The sequence below is a fragment of the Vicugna pacos genome, chromosome 13 (assembly GCF_048564905.1).
Source record: "Vicugna pacos chromosome 13, VicPac4, whole genome shotgun sequence".
NCBI lineage: Eukaryota > Metazoa > Chordata > Mammalia > Artiodactyla > Camelidae > Vicugna > Vicugna pacos.
The window spans coordinates 36,035,662-36,051,953 of NC_132999.1; the positions used below are offsets into that span (position 1 = coordinate 36,035,662).

At 55.0% G+C, this 16,292-nt stretch overlaps 1 protein-coding gene across 4 annotated transcripts in view; it reads right to left on the reverse strand.

The window, feature by feature from the left end:
* The window catches only part of PTPRF (protein tyrosine phosphatase receptor type F), a 143,255-nt gene that overhangs the window by 69,778 nt on the left and 57,185 nt on the right, over window positions 1-16,292 (reverse strand). For 2 of the 4 annotated variants that reach the window (XM_031684139.2, XM_031684136.2), the window contains exons 1-3: window positions 13,632-13,858; window positions 6,856-6,932; window positions 177-297 (exon numbers count right to left, since the gene is read on the reverse strand). In XM_031684139.2, the coding sequence (XP_031539999.2) occupies window positions 177-267 (91 nt within the window). In that variant the 5' untranslated portion in view covers window positions 268-297; window positions 6,856-6,932; window positions 13,632-13,858. Of the gene's footprint in view, window positions 1-176; window positions 298-6,855; window positions 6,933-13,631; window positions 13,859-16,292 lie in introns of those variants that run through there. The other 2 variants (XM_072974609.1, XM_072974610.1) reach the window with 2 other exon arrangements.

Below are 16,292 nucleotides of genomic sequence, written 5' to 3' on the forward strand. Positions count from 1 at the left end.
AGAGGGCACTCTTGAAATTCATGGGGGTGTCTTTCTAGGACAGAAGAAGGTCTGGAGGGGTATCTAGCCATCCTGTCTCTCCTAGTGGCTGGTCCTGTCTCCTATCCCAGAGTTCTGCTGGGAGGAATGCCACCTTTTGATCTGGGAGATCCCACACCTTGAGGGGTCAGACTTACTGTCGCCATGGGCACCTGCCACCAAACCAAGCATCACGAGTGCAGGCACAAGGGGCACCATCGTCCTCCCTGGGGCTAGCTGGGGGGCCATCCAGGCCAGCCACAGCCCAGGACAATCAACCTGTGATGGAGAGAAGGGCAGAGCCAATTAGCTGGTATCCACCAATGTCCTACTGCCCACATGCCACCTTCTGGTCCCCACTTACCACTAAGACCCCCACTAAGCCTCACTGACCATCCAGAACCTAGTTCAACAGACACTCCTTCCTTGGACTATGTAATGACCACCCAGACCTTCCAACGCCTGTGAAAACCCAGGCCCCTCACTGATCCCCCAGGGCCTAAGGATAACCCACCAGTAACATGTAGGGAGAGAGCACAAGAGGCCTTCAGGTCATTCTCTAAACCTGAGGAGGAGCAGGGGCTACTGAGACCAGGGTATGTGCAGGGATGTTCCATTCCAGACCCTGAGTTTCCAACTTGCCTCGGAAAGGGGACTGGGACAGGGAAACGGGGTCTAAGAGACAGAGACAGGGACCAGACAAAACCAGACCAGGACAGGGAGCAGACTCATGGAGGTCAGAGACTCCAGAGTTCCTGGGGCCTTGTGTAGCCCCTCCTCTCCCCAGCAGACCCTGAATGCCAGCCGGGCACAGGTCCCAGAGTACAGCTTTGGTAGAGACAGACAGGATCCAGGTATCAGAGGCCTGGAGCCAAGCCACAACCAGTCTGGGCTCGCCAGGACGTGCTCTGGACAAGTTGTAGCTGCCCCGCCTGGCCACTCTCATCCTACCCAATTCCCATGGCACCATCCCACTCCAAAGGGAAACCACAAGGAGTCCCTGGTGGAATGGGGGTGCTGGACCCTAAGATTCAACCCCATCCCTCCTATGCCCTTGCCCCAGCAGCCCAGAGCAGATCAAGGGGTGGGGTGCAAACCTCACAGAGCCACTTGCTCAAAACCGGCATCCTGGCTGAGACAGGACCCTGGGTATGGGCAAGACTGCTCTTGGGATTGTCTGAGTACCTCCAGGGCTCCTCGCCAGGTGTGCCCTCCCCACTCTGCCCAGCAACTTTGTGGAACCCTCAGCATGGCCAGATTGGATGGATACACCTCTATCACTCCCCAGCCCCAGTGGTGAGCTCCTGGGGGGTCTCTCTCCCATGTTCCCCACTCAGGGGGCTTCAGGGGATCCGCACCAATGCCCACCAGCTCTGCTCACACCTTACACTGGGCAAGGGGTTGGTGCATGAAAGTCCCTCATTAATGCCACAACAGGGCACAGAGCAAGAGTGAGTGATGGTGAACACACCCTGGGGCCCCACAGTAGTACACATGTACTCTGGTGGGGTCAGACCCAGGTGCCAGCTGACCCACAGTGGTAAGAGAATTTGCAAGGAGGTGACACAGCTGGTGAACAAGAAGAGGCAGGGCTCACAGATTGCTCTGCTCCTTCCTGGAACTTGAACTCTAGTCTCAACTGCGACGGTCAAAGGTCCTTAGATCAGAGGGCAGGAGGTGAGCAAAGGTGCTGGGACAAAGCAGGTAGGACTGCGAAGCAGGGCGGAGACCGAACACGAAGGGAAAGTGGTGGGGAGATGTCTCTTGTCCAAAGATCTCACCAAAGTCTGAGATGCGCTAAGCAGCAAAAGCAAGAATGTTGAAGTGGCCTGGAGGGCATCCAGCCCCGTTTACACCACACCTAGGGTTCCATTCAGTGATCACAAAGCTCAGGGGGCTGAGACCAGAAGAGAGGGAGTCTCCACTGTGATGCCCTGTATGGCCAACTTGGGATGGAGGTCACGCATCACTCAGGCCCTGGACTTGGTCATCACGGCCCTGTGGTGCAGCAGTGCAATCAACAATAGAATTCAACTTTCCGGCACACATCATGGGGTGAACAGCCTGGTCAGGCTGTCATGGGGGTATGGCCCATTGAAACAACCATCCTGCAGCCCCTCGTACAGCTGTCACAGGTTTATAGCTCAGTGGTGTCAGTGGTGTGTTGCATCAAAGAACAGGGGCAGAGGGGACTCATACAGACATCATGGGGTGCAACAATACAACATTCACAGAGGTTTCACTCCCAGGTACAAGCAGTCTGGGTGAGACCCCCGCCCCCGCCCGGTGCGGACACCACAGGGGCATAACCCTAAGGAACACACATCATGGGGGACACACCTCTCTGGTATGGACGTAGAGGGGATGAAGTTACAAAGAGGAGACATTTTGAAGGTACCACTGTACAGCACCACAGGGTGTAACTCCCCAGTACCACTGCCACTGAGGTGTGAGCCCCTGCAGCTGCCTCGGTACGGTAATCATAGCAGTGTAACTCCCAGGGAGAGACATCATGGGGGTGCAGCTGCCTGATGGACATTATAGGGGTGTAACTCCCCAGTACATCACCATACAGGTGTAACTCTGTCACAGACATTGTGGGGTGTCAGTTCCCAGTACAGCCGTCTTGGGGGCAGAATTCTGGAACAGACATCATGTGACAATCTAGGACGCAATTCTGGCCACAGGTGTTAGAGAAACTGGGCCTCTGGTAATCCCACCCTCAATGTGATAAAGACAAGTAGCCCTTATTTGAGAACTCCAGGGTCCCCGTGTATCTGGGTCTGGCTTGCCTAGGACACTGTTCAGATGCAGACAGCAGGACAGACAGAGGTGGAGATGTTGAAAACAATGACATTCTCTCCCAGAGATGGGGAGACCCGGGGACACACAGACACGTTCCCAGGGAACTACGCTGGCCACCACATAGCTGTCTGAGCCAGGGCCTCTCCCTCACCAGCTCCTGGTGTGAGCAAGCTGCCCCGCCCCGACTCTGGGCATGGAGCCCGCCCCAGTGTCAGGCAGTACAGGCTGCTCCCAGCTTCAGGGCCCCCGCGTAGGATCCTGGCTCCCCGGGTCTGGCCTCCGTCAAGCCGTTGGCCCTGCACCAACCCCAGAGTGCTCAGGGTCACCTGTGGGTGGGTGGCGGTTGAGAAGCAGGGAGGTGGGACCGACGCTAGTCTTGCTTGGGTTGCCCAGAAGCTTCTGACTCCAGTGCAACAGGGTGCAGAGCAGAGCGTCCACTTCTGCTCGTGTGGCGGGGCTTCCAACAGCCGCGATGACAAGGCGGCCTGAGCACTTGCACACTCGGCTGTCTCTGAATTGCACTGCGGACCGTCGGTTCCACCAAACTGACACACTCGGGCAGGAAAACAATTCCATACTGAATGATGTAGAATATCATTGGAGGCCATTTTTCTACATTCAGAATGGTTCTAATATGTCCTTTTTCTTTGCTAAGTCAGTGTAAAGCTGCCAACTGCCCTTTCGTAGGAAGAACTGTCCTTTACTCTGAAATGCTGTCCTTGTTGTTAGAATGTCTTTTCTTGTATGAAGGGATGGTGACAGCAGATACCAGTTATTTTGTTTATAATGTCCTTACTTGGCAAAATAAAAAACTTCCAACCCCACATCTGGCCCCCAGGTACTTTTGGAAATTGTACTGGTTTGTGAAATTGAAGAGTCTGAGAATCACTGCTCTGAGGGAAGAGGAAGGGGCAGGCACATCAAGCCACAGGATTTGGATGCAAACGTTACAGAAAGGCCTGTTACACAGAGGCCATGTCACCTCCTCACAGTCCACCCCAACCACCCCTGCCAGACTCGATGGCAACCCCTCCCCCAGAGACCATGTGATGCCAGAGATGGGCTGGGGGTGTTCCCTGGTTGGCAAACAGCTGGGATCAGTCCGGAGGCCTCCTCATGAATATGCAAACACAGATTGATCTGTTTCCCTTGGGCACGTGTTATTATTCACAAATATTAATTAGGCTCCAAATATCACCTGTTCCTGCAGCCTCCTCCCCATTTCCTCCCCAGGCCAGGACCCCAGCTCCCAGGAGGCTGAGGCCCCAAAACAGACATCAGCAGAAGGAGGGGTATCCAGGGCCCCATGGAGCTGCCAGCCAAGGGGAGAGGCCAGTGCTTGGGCAAGAAGGGCGTGAGAGCAGGGAGAGCGAGAGCTGTTGTCTAACTGGCGGGCAGCTAACCGAGCCCTTTTGTCACGTCCTGGACAGTTCACCGCGTGGCACTGCAGCAGCAGCCGCGGAGGCGGAAACAGGCCTTGTTACACTTGGGAAGGGAAAACCAACGTGTTTCCAACTCTCACCAAACCAACCACCAGATTATGATGGGAATAAATCACAGTCTCAGCCATGACCCTGGCCCCAGGAAAGAAGGCAGCCGGCAGCAGGCCGCCTTCCCTCCTCCAGCCAGCTGGCCAGAGTCTGTGAGCACAGCCAGGATCAGGCCCCACCCGCCCTCCAGCAGCTGGGACCCCTTTCCTCTGGCGGACATCAGTTCCTTGGTCTCCCCTGGGATCAGAAGAGTAGCTTAGGAAGAGCGTCCCAGAGTCTGGGGTGGGGTGGGGTGGGGTAGGGGGAGAAAGCTCTAGCAGAGGCTTAGCTCTGGGGGCAGAAGACCAATAGCTATAACCCCTCCAGCCTCCTTCCTCTGGGGAGTGGAGCCTCCCTTGGGCTAATGCGCACCAACATGGCTGTCTCCAGGCCTCTGCACCTGCTGTTCTCTCTACTGAGAACACCTTCCCCAGCCCCAGCCACCTACTCACCCTCCAGAACTCAGCTCAAGTGGCCTATCACTGTGAATCTTCCCTGAGTGATCCTCCCCAGGTTTCCAGATTTGTACAGCACAGTGAAGGCAGCAAGAAGTGGTGTTGACCAGTAGTTCTCCATCCAGGGTGGTTCTGCCCTGCCATGGCGCATTAGGCGATGTCTGGAGACACTTTTGATTGTCCAGACTGGGGGTAGAAAGTAGGCTACTGGCAATGATAGGAAGGAACGAAGGATGCTGCTAGACATCCTACAATAATGGGCCAGCCCTCCACAACAAAGGATTATCTGGTCCAAAATGTCAACAGTACTGAGGCTGAGAAACCCTGATGTAGACAGCAAGATCCCTTGCTGATGTAGCCTAGGGTCTGCCCTGGCCCCTGCCCCAGAACTCAGTCCCTATGAGTACCCGAGGCCCTGCACCCAAGGTATGCTTAACTCCTATATTAGCTGTACCTGGGCCTCAGGATCTCAGAGCATCTTCCCCTCCCTCTCCACGTCAGTCATGCCTCCAGAAGCTGGGCTGTACAGCACACCCCACTCCTACCCTTTCACACCCGCCATCAGCCAGTGGCCTCCCCAGAGGACAGAGGGTTCCACTTTCAGGCACCTTTTCTGGTGAGACTGGGCTCCCAAGAAGGTCAGACGCATCATCTGAAGATGGACAGGTGAAGAGTATCCCCATACCTACCCTCCCCATCTGACTTTCCCTTCCTGCTGCACCTTCTACAGAACCCTGGAGCCCACCTCGCCATGCACAGGGCCCAGCCCCAGCAGATACCCAATACATGCTCCTCTCCTTTCCCTGCCTAGGCCAGACTCATCTCTACCACCGCCCTCTTCACCAGCCATCATGCAGAACTGACCGGTGGGCCCTACTGGGCCCTGAGCCAGAAGGCAAGGTGATGAATCAGCCATACGCTCAGACTTCAAGGAGCTTACAGAGGACAGTCCAACCAGACCTCATTCTCTGCAACCCTGCTCCTCCTCCAGGTCCCCTTCTCAGTGACAAGCACCACCATAACCAAGCTAGCCATGCCTCCTCAAATCCTTTTTTTCCTTATCCCACATGTGCAATTGGTCAACACGTTTGAATCTGTCCTGCCTCTACCCAACCACCGCCAGGCTAGGAAGACCTCATGGGCACCCACGTCTTCAGTGGGCTTTCTGCCTCTGGTCACTCCCTTCCAAGACATCCTGCACACAAACCAATGTCCCCTTTCAGCTTACAAAAAAATTGCATCTTTGATCACAGCCCTCCGGCACACTTTGTTTGCTGCTTTATCCCACAGCAGACATGCAGATAATGTTTCATGAATGAACGAATGAATGAGCAAATGAATGGATAAATGAATACGTGGATGTAGCTTCTCTGCTTAAGAACATTCAGTGCCTTCATATCACCCTCAGGAAAAGGTCAGCAATCTTTAGCCTGACATCCAAGGCCGATCATGCTCTTACTCCAACCTAACTCTCCAACCTCAGTCCCTGCAACTCCAATCCACATGCTTTGCGCCTCCAGCAGAAAGAAGTGGATGTCAAACAGATGAGGAAAGATGTGCCCCAGATCCCTGAGTACACTGCTCTTTCTACCACAACCCACAGTCAACCGGAACAGTCTTTTCTACAGAGACATGGTGAATGGGAAGAAGAGAGCTGCTGGTGAAAGTCCCAGAGGCCCATTTCACACCTACAGCAGCTGACAAGCTGTGTATCATTTCCACCACCCACCTCCATCACCCACTCCGGCCAGAACCCTGGGAGCCATTCTTGACACCTTCCCTCCCTCACGCCCCACATTCCACCCTTCACCATGTCCTGTCAACTCTGCCTCCCTAAACAGCACTCAAATCCCTTCTCTCCACCTCCATCACCGCCTTCCCGGCACAGGACTCTATTATCTCTCTGCCACACGCACACTGGATCATGTCATGCCCCCAGTGACAACCCCTCAGGGCTCTCCACTGGTCTGCATCAGAATCCAAGCTGCTTGGCTTGGCCCACAGATCCCTCGGCGCCTCTGCCCTGGTCACACCTGGGGGACACTCACCGGGTCTTTGCTTGATCACGCCAGTCACTCTTGGACAACCAGGACAGAGGGCAGGGCACTGGGGCCTCTGCTCATTCCTGGAAAGAGAGGGAAGAATGAGAAAACAGCAAGAATTTCATCCCAGAAGAATGTGAACTGACACAGAAAGATATTCAAAATTTGCTCTTTAGGCAGGAAAAGAAAAGCAGGTGACAGAACTGTTTATGTAGGACGATCCCCATTTAGTAAAACTGCCCATCTCTTCACTTCATTTACTCACTCACTCACTCACTCCTTCCATACTCCTGAGCACCTACTATGCACCAAGCTTTCTGCTAGACACCCTGCATAGAGCTGTGAACAACACAGACCAAGTCCCTGACCTCAGCAGTAAAACGTGTCCAAACCCATTAGCATAACCCTCCAGCACAGCAGTCAGTGCTGCCCACCTCTGCAGACCCACCTGGCCACGCTCCCTCCCGCCAGCCAGCCTCTGGCTTCCTCTTCTGATCTCAACTGTACCACATTCTTCCAGGCTCTCTGCCTTGCCTGTGCCCTGAGCCACTGCCCAGAACAAACTCCCCACCTTCTTCTAGCCAGTTACCCCTCAGATCTTAGAGCCAATGGCACTTTCCCAGGGAGGCCTTCCAGGATGTCCCAACGACATGCCTGGACCTTGCCTTGGAGTGATGACCACAGATGTGATGACTTATTTATTTACACAATTGCCGAGTAGTCGCTGAGTCACAACCATAAATTCAGTGCATGCTGGCTTAGCTCTGTCTCCCCAGTGCCCAGCAGAGAGCCAGCACATAGTAGGTACTCCGTCAAGATATGCTGAGTGATGAACGCATGAATGAGTTCACAGAGAACAGCCCAGCCTGGGAGACCATGCCAGCATCCAGGCAGCCTTCAAAGAAGCTTCAGAAGCAATATTTATTTTTGACTCTCTGCTGCTCTGTAATTTTAAAAATGAAGGTGTGCCCCTGGATGCCTCCTCCGCTGGCACACATACAGTGACAGAGCCTGGCCCCTGCCTTCTAGAACCATTATTGAGCCCCTACCAGTGTGGGCCCCGTCCTGGTTGGAGGCAGGGGTCAAACACGCCCACACCATCTCGTCCCCAGCTCCCCACCGCTCAGCATCCCGGCCCCCCAGTGCCCACTCCAGGCAGGTGGCCCCTCACCATGGGTTTCTTCCCCAACTTCATGCCCCCATGCACACAGGGATCCCACCCTACACAACAGATCCCCTCCGGCTCCTCCCGAAACAGACACATTGGGATGGGGTCAAGGAGTGACCCGAGGCCAGCCTCCCACACCTGGCACCTGGGAAATCTGCCTCACTGGAGACAGACCATCTCCACAACACGGGGGACGTCCTTACGACTGAGGCCCATCCCGACTAACCAGGACAGGCCTGGCCAACCCAGTGCTCTTCACACTGACCCTGTGGCTCACACCCTCTCCCACCTCCAACACCCCCACCCTACAACTCACAGCCCTGGGTCTCAGGATGGCCGCACACTTCCCTCCCCCTACTCACTGGGCTTCCCCACAAAGTTCCCTGTGGCCCCTGTTCCCAGCACACAGGCTGTTGGGCGGGTCTCGCCAGACAAACCAGCTTCCGTGTCCCAAACTCAAAGGCCTATTTGTCTGGGGCGGCCTGCCTGGGCCTCACAGGGCCAGATGTGAGGCTGTCAGCTCCACCGTTGGGGACACAGGGGCAGAGTCCGAGGCAGAGAACAGGGAGGGTCTCCCAAGCCAGCTGGTACTACTGCCATGCCCAAGGCCACACCAGGACCACTGGGCCTGGTGCCTGGAGACAGGACCTAAGCTGAGCGGGAGCCACACCTGAGTAGGGGGGTGTGCCCCAAATGACCCGGAGGTGGGTCAGGGAACAGATGAATCAGGCACAGGACCTTGTACTTGGAAAGACCCTAAAGCACAAACAGGACTCCAGAAGAGCTGGAACAGCACCTGGAACCACCGGTGCCCCAGAACAACCTAAGAGGGTGACCAGAATCACCCCTCAGATTCACCACTAGCAGCTCCCAGAACCACTCCAGACTCACAATCAGTGCTGCTGGGATACACCCAGAAGACCAACTAGAAAGCTATTCAGAAATGGCCTGATTGGTGCGGGACCCAAGTTAGAAATCACTGGTTGTCACCCAGAAAGGCCTCAGAAGGGGTGAGGCTGGCAGCCATGACTGAGATCAGGTAAGAAGGCCTTGGCACCAAGCTGGGCTGGTCCTGGCACAGTTCTCCCTCATCTGCCAGACCTGGAACCTGGCTTGGCAGCAGGACCAGGAGGAAGTTGGAATCTAGAGGAGCACGGACACCCCCTCTGGAGCAGCCCTCAGGAGCGGCCGCTAAAACACTGCCAAGGAGCCAAAACCACTGTTCTCAGATCTGGAGGTTGGGGACACAGAGTTGGGGTGCATCTGGACCTCAGAGGCAGACACTTCACTAGATGCCCAGGGCCCAGAGGTGGGGGAGACGAGGAACCCAACTGGCTGAGGCTGCCCCTTCTCAGAATCCCTGTCCACCCTCTCCCAACATGGGGTCTCTTCCCCAGGGCTTCATCCTCTAGCCCTCTTACACCAGCCCCTAGAAGGTCAAACACACCTGAGCAACATACATTCCCAGCAACAATGAGGGCTGAGGGCTGGGCACTCCCCAACCTGCTGACCAAGGCTGACCCAAGCTCAGAACTGCAGCTACTTTAGGTGAGCTGATGCCCAAACCTTAACAATGCACAGTTTTTAAAGCCTCTCCCATTGTGATTTTGCTGAGGATGGGATGATTGATCATAATAACAACTGTTAACACTGAGATAACAGTGCTTACTAGATGCCAGGCCCCGTTCTAAGCACTTTGTGAGTATTAATCTCATAACACCCCCACGAGACATGAAATTTTATTATACCCATTTGACAAATGAAAAAACTGATTCAGAGATGTTAAGCAACTTGCTCAAGGTCACACTGCTATAGAGTGGAGTTGAACTTTCAGCAGTTTTCTGTGCTCTTAATCACTGAGGTTGTCTTCTCTTAAGCACAGCTCTACACACTCTCATATAATTGGCCATCCTTCCTTTGGCCCAGAATTCTCTCCCAAACTCCAGAGTCTACACACAACCCCCTAGTAAAAGTACCCCCCAACCCTGACCCTCAAATGCTCTAAGCATCTCAAAGGCAACATGTCCAACCATGAGCTCATTATCTGCCCCTCAAATCTACTTCTCATCTCCAAGTCCCTGGCTCAGTGAAGGCCTCACCTAGTCACTCCCAGGAACCTGGACCCCTTCCTCTTCCTCACCCCGACATCCAAGAAATCACCCTATCCTAATAAATATGCTTTCTAAATGGCTCTAAGCTACCAGGTCACCATTATCTCTCATCTGACTTACCGGCATCACCCTCCTCACTAGGTGTCCCATCTCCATTCACTTCCCGTAGCCACAGAATCTTCTTCCACAAACATGAATCTGATCATAGCACACTCCACATCTCCCACCTAAGCTTTAATTCTTTGGTATCCCCCTTCTGTGTTCTCAGAGTAAAGTCACTTAACAAGGCATTCGAGGCCCTCTGTGATTTGCTGTATTTCTGAATACCCCACAAGTGATAAGACCTCTTAAATGTTTACTCATACTGTTTTTTTTTCCTGACTGGAGTGCTCTTTCTTCAATTGGAAAACTCCTATTCACTCCTCAAAACCCAATTCAGATAGCCCGTTTTCTTGGTCTCCTCTGGGACTCATCTTGACCTCTGAAGTCTCTCCTGCCTCAAGGTAAACTCCTCCAATCTTCTAACCTCAGCTCAGAATTGCAGCTGCTTTAGGTAAGCTGATGCTGAGCTCCACTTCAGTGGCCCCTAAGGGGTGAGCTGCCTCTTCTGCACAGCCGCTAGGCCCTCAGGAAGCACAGCAGCCTGGCTGAAAGTGCCTAGCCCAGAGTCTGGCACACAGTTGGCAATCAATAAGAAGTTACTGAATTGCTCTGCATTCCCATGATGCAATATGCTCCCCCAGGGACCATGAGCTTCTCAAGGGCAGGGCCCTGGCTGCAAGCTTGGCCCAAGCACAGCAGTGTCAGTCACACGGGAAGCAACCGCCACTCCTGCTGATACACTGCCACACAGTTCCCTTAGATTTTCACAACACCCTTGGGACCTGGCCAGGATTGGATTACCTCTCCCATTTTACAGGGGGTGAAACTGAGACTTTCAGGGAGGAGGGAATCTCCTCAAAGTCTCAAACTGTAAAGTGGAGGGACTGTAGTGTGTGTCACAGCCTCTGTAGAAGGGGATTCCCCCCCACCTCCATTGAGGGCTCTCAATCCTGGACTCCCAGTTACGACTGATGGGATAAGGTGGAGGGTGCACAGACAGCCAAAGCCAGCATTCTGTGGCATACCAGTATAATTCCCAAGAAAAGTTGCCAGTCTACTCTTACTGCAACGCCCTACCCTGCAACTGCTCCACCAGCACCCAGATCCAGCCTCCTCTCTTCAAAGCCCTGGACACCACACCCACCCTCAACATGTGCACAAGGCCGACAAGAGGGGAGGTCAGGAGTTGCAAGGGGGACAAGGGTGGAAGGAATTATATTAAAACAATTTCCTTGTTAAAGGAAAAAAGGGGGAAGAGGAAGAGCAAGTGGAAAAGAAAACAAGTAGAGACATTTCAAATGACATGGGGAAACTGAGCAAGCAGAAATGTGCAAGAAAGTGTGTGCATAAGAATGCACAAGGCTGTGAGTGTGCACACACCCTCCCTGGGGCTGTGCACAGGGGTGCAGTGAGAGCACAAGCAAGCACACAGACTGGTGCAAGGGTGTGCAAGCCCAGCAGATTTCGGAGCTCTGGTGACTGTGCAGGCCTCAGTGTGCAAGTGTGAGCTCATATGGAGACAAGTGGATGTGGGGGGGGGGGTGAGCTGAGTGTGGCCTGTGCCTGGGGCTGTGGATGTAGGGAGCTGTGCTTGGGGAGTTACACCTGCTTCTTCTTGAAGCCCCAGGCTCATTCAGACAATCAATGAAAAACAGGAATTTTTTTGCTCCCTGAAGCAAGTTAATAAGGAGCCAAGCATACAATTTCCTGAGATTTCCTGTCAGAACCCTGCTCTGGATCCCATCGGATCTCAGATGCCTCCCAAAGGATCCCTTAGCAGATCCCTTTCCTTCCCAGGGGATCCCTCACCATTGAGGATCCCCCTGGAAGTACCACCCCTGGATCCTTTTCCAAGCCTCCCACCCCGACGCACTTCCTTGGATTCTGTGGCCAGATTCCACGCCCAGTCATTCTGGATCTCTGCCCCTGTCTGTTCAGGAGCCATCCCCCAACACTCAGCAGTCCAGCCTCCCAGGCCTGCCTAGCTGCCCCCAGGGGAATCCAGAGCCAGCCCCCCCCCCCCAACCTTGGGCAGGCAGGCTTCCTTCCATTCCACAGCTCAGACAGGAACCAGGCTCCCACCCCGCAACGTTCTCCAATTCGGGGCCCTACACTGGAGGGGTGGGGGTGAGTGGAAAAGGGGAGAAAAGTTAGCCCCTCCCCCACTCTGGGGTGGAAGAACCAGAGGGGCAGCATTCCAGAGAAACGGAGAGGCCGGCTGAGCAGAGGGGCCGCAGAGACTCCAGTCAGTGGGAGACAGAGACACCAAGAGACCAGCGAGAGACACGACATAGACCCAGGAAGGAAGACTCAGACACGGGGGAGGAAGCACGGAGAGACCCAGGGAAAGAACACGGAGCCCCAGGAGAAAGAACACAGAGACACGGGAAAGAGCACAGAGACCCGGGAGAAAGAACAGAGACCCCCAGGGAGGGAGGGAGCTGCATACATCTGGGACACCCGGGGATTCCGAGGCGGGGTGGGGGGGGGGGTGAGACAGGGAGGCAGTGACACTGGGAGACAGAGATACAGAGATGTTGAAGGGCACAGAGAGAGACCTAGACAGAGGGAAACGGAGAAAGCAGCTGAGACCGAAACGTGGGCACGGCGATGAGGGCCGGGGCACACCAGCACGGGACGGGACGCGGGGCGCAGACTGAGTGAACTTTCCGAAGCGGGTCCGAGTGGACACGTCCTCCCGGGACAGGTCGCCCCAGGGCCTTCGGGTCGTTGTACCCGGGTAGGGGCGGGTATAGCCCAGCCCTCCCCACAGCCCGCGCCGGCGACCAAGAAGGGTGGGGGGTTTCAAACTCGCGCCCCGCGCACCCCGGGACTGCACGTGCGCCGGGGCCGCGAGCGAGATGGGGGCGCGGCGGCTGCGGATCCCCCGCCTGCTGGGAGGGGGCGCCTGTGCGGCGGGGGCGGGGGCGCGGCCTGGACCCGCCCGGCGCTGGGGTGGCGGTGGGAGGTGGAGGGCCGCCCCCGGAGCGCGTCCGCGCCGGCGGTGGGGGGAGACGAGGCGGGACCGAGGTGGGGGGAGCACGGATGCGAAAGGAAAACTTTGCGCTGGGGGGGCGCGGGCTGCGGCTCAGGTGCGGCGGGGAGAAGAGGGAGTGGGGGAGGAAGGGGAAAGCGGCGAGGGGCACCGGGGAGCTAGCCAGCCGGCGGCGGGTTGGGGGGAGCGTCTGCCGCGGGGTAACGCGGGGAGGAGCCGCCAGGCTTAGGGGGGGGCTTAGCCGAGGCGGCGGGCGCGGCAGGTGGGGGCGCGGCCCGGCCTAAGCGGCGCCCCCAGCCCCCCGGGACCGCCCCCAGCTCCGCTCGGCGGACGCGGGGAGAGGGCGGGGGGAGTGGGGAAGGGACGGATGCAGAGGGAACTGGAGGGGGGCCCGGGGGTCACTCACCGCCTATCCAGGGGCCGTCGGTCCGCATGTCCCCCCAAGCCGCCGGGGCCGCTGCTTTTGCTCCTCTTCTGCCGCCGCCGCCACCGCCACAGGATCCCACTCCCGCCACAGCCACCCGAGCTGGAGCCGGAGCCCGAGCCGGAGCCGGAGCCGGAGCCGCCGCCTCTGCCGCCGCCGCCGCCGCCGCTCCCGCGCCAGCTCCAGCCGCGCGCCCCCGCTCGCGCCCGCGCCCCTGCCCCTGCCGTGCGCGTCCCCGCCGCCGCCCCTCCCCTCGTGCACTCTCGCTCGTAGAGCGACAGAGCCGCGTAGGCCCAGCGAGGCCACAACCCAAGTCTGAGTCTAAATCCACCGGGACTCCAATGTTAAACCGGAACCCTAATAATGAGCTTGGACAGACCCTAACTCCCATACGAAGTCCATATCCTGTTAGTGGCTCCCAGTCCAAAGATGAACCTGATACAGGACCCCGTTTCCTCGCCATACAGATCTGAACCTGATATTGAGCCCAGACCCAGCTCCAAACTGAATAGTAAGTCCAAACACCCAAATCTACCCGGATATTGGCTCAAGTAGTAATTTTAATCTGAACCCCTAATTGACCTCAAATACCAATTCTGACTAGAGTCACCCCTAGCACCAACCCTGGTCCTTAAATGGATTCCAGTACCAATACTGAGTCCCGATCCCTATATGAACTCTAAAGACAGCTCCCTTGCTATGGATCCCAGCACTCTTCTGAATCCCAAGCCTTACATAAAACTCTAATATCGCACTCCCAATCTCAGGTCAACACCAACACATTTTCCAAACTGGGGCTAGGTCATCAGAAAAGGACCTTAATACAAATACTGAACTCAAATCTCATCCATTTGGGGGGCCATGTAAGACGCTTACTTGACCCATCTCTAATGATAATCTTGGCACCCAAGATTAATGAGACTCCACACGAATCCACTTCATCCCCATACTCACTCCTGACTTTTCTGACCTTATGTCAACCCCAACCCAAGGCTGGAACACTCCAATATTTATACCAATTCTAACTGTGAACTTGAATCATGTCCTGAATTGGCCCTTGAGTTCAAAACTTGATAATGTCCCCCAAACCTGATATCAACCTTGGTATTGAGTTTCTGACTCCTCATATCAAACTCAAATGCTGACCCTATAAATTTCGGGCTAAACCAGTAAATTACCTGAAGATTTATTCCAAGTCCTAACTCATAGGAACTTGGTGAGCTCCAAATCTTAGGACCAAAGCCTCTGGGCCCAGGCCTACCCTTCTGGTCCATGCCACACTAGCCCTCCCCTGCCTGCCCCCGTCATGAAAGATGGGGAGGCTACCTATTCTGCCCTAGGTCAGGTGAGGACCCCTATGGGGTCTCTGATCTTCTGGGGTCTCTGTGATACCTCTGTGAGTCTGGGGGTTAAGTGAGAAATAAAGCAAGTTTGGGGATTGTTGGGGCACCTGGATTCAGGGATCATAGTGTAATAAACAGGGCAGGGGTAGAGGTAGGGTCTAGGGATCTGGGCTGAGGGATCGAGTTCTGGTTCTCATCTAATTCACTGCCTGCTTTTGCCCTGGACTTGGATTTAGAAACGGTGCGTGTGCGCCCCCTGGTGTGTGAGAAGGGTATGGGACTGGTTCCGGTGATTCTGGGCAAACAATTAGATCCGGATTCCATACGACAAACAGATCAAGAATGAATATTCCCAGTTAGTGGCTTTTTACCTATTGGTGATTTTGGTGTATTGTGGAAGAGGTATTGCAAGTTTTATGCATTTTTAGACATTTTGGCATGTTTTGAAGAATTTGGGGCGGGTTTAGGTTTTGGGGGGGTTTCTTCTAAATATAAAAAAAAAGTATATTTTTTGGCCAACGATGCCTGCTCATTGCTGACCTGTGAAAACATTTCTTCCCCTTGGCTTCAACGGCCTACACTCTCCTCGCTGGCTACCCTTTCTCTTCTTTATCTTCTTCTCTTTATCTTCTCTTCCTCCTCCAGGGGTCTATCCAAGGTCATTCCTTCTCCTGCTGTACCTCTTGTCCCTGGACCATCTCCACCAGCACCAACCAAATGCTGATAACTTCCAAATCTCTATGTCTGGTCTGAGCCTCTCTTCTGAGCTTAGGACCCATATATCCAGGAGCCTTCTCTGGACCACTCCCTGGATGTCCCTCAGGTACACTGAATTCAGTCTCTCCTATCCCAGATCTGCTGGCCTCCAGCAGTCCCCATCTCAGATAGTGCCACCTCATTCACTCAGTCACTGAGCCAGAAACAGGCACCTTCTCTCCTGCACCCTCATCCAACGCAACCACAAAAACTTGAAAAATAGAAAGAGACTGGAGATCACCCCAGAGGGAGGTGGGCAGAAGTAGGGGAGGGAGAGAGAAGGAACAGGGGAGGGGCAAGATGAGAAAGAGACAGAGACAGAGAGCTTCTGACTTTTGGGTTCACACAAAACTAAGTTGGGCATAAAATCTCTCGCACATAGTCATAAAAATCACCCCTTAAAACTTGCTCTATCCTGAATGGGTTTGGTACTCTGGAACCAAGGGTACCTGTTTAGAACCATCACTTCCTGCAGGGAGCCATCCCTAACCCTTGGCCGGGTTAGGGACTTGCCTGCCAAAGCTCTAAGCACTGGGTGTCACCA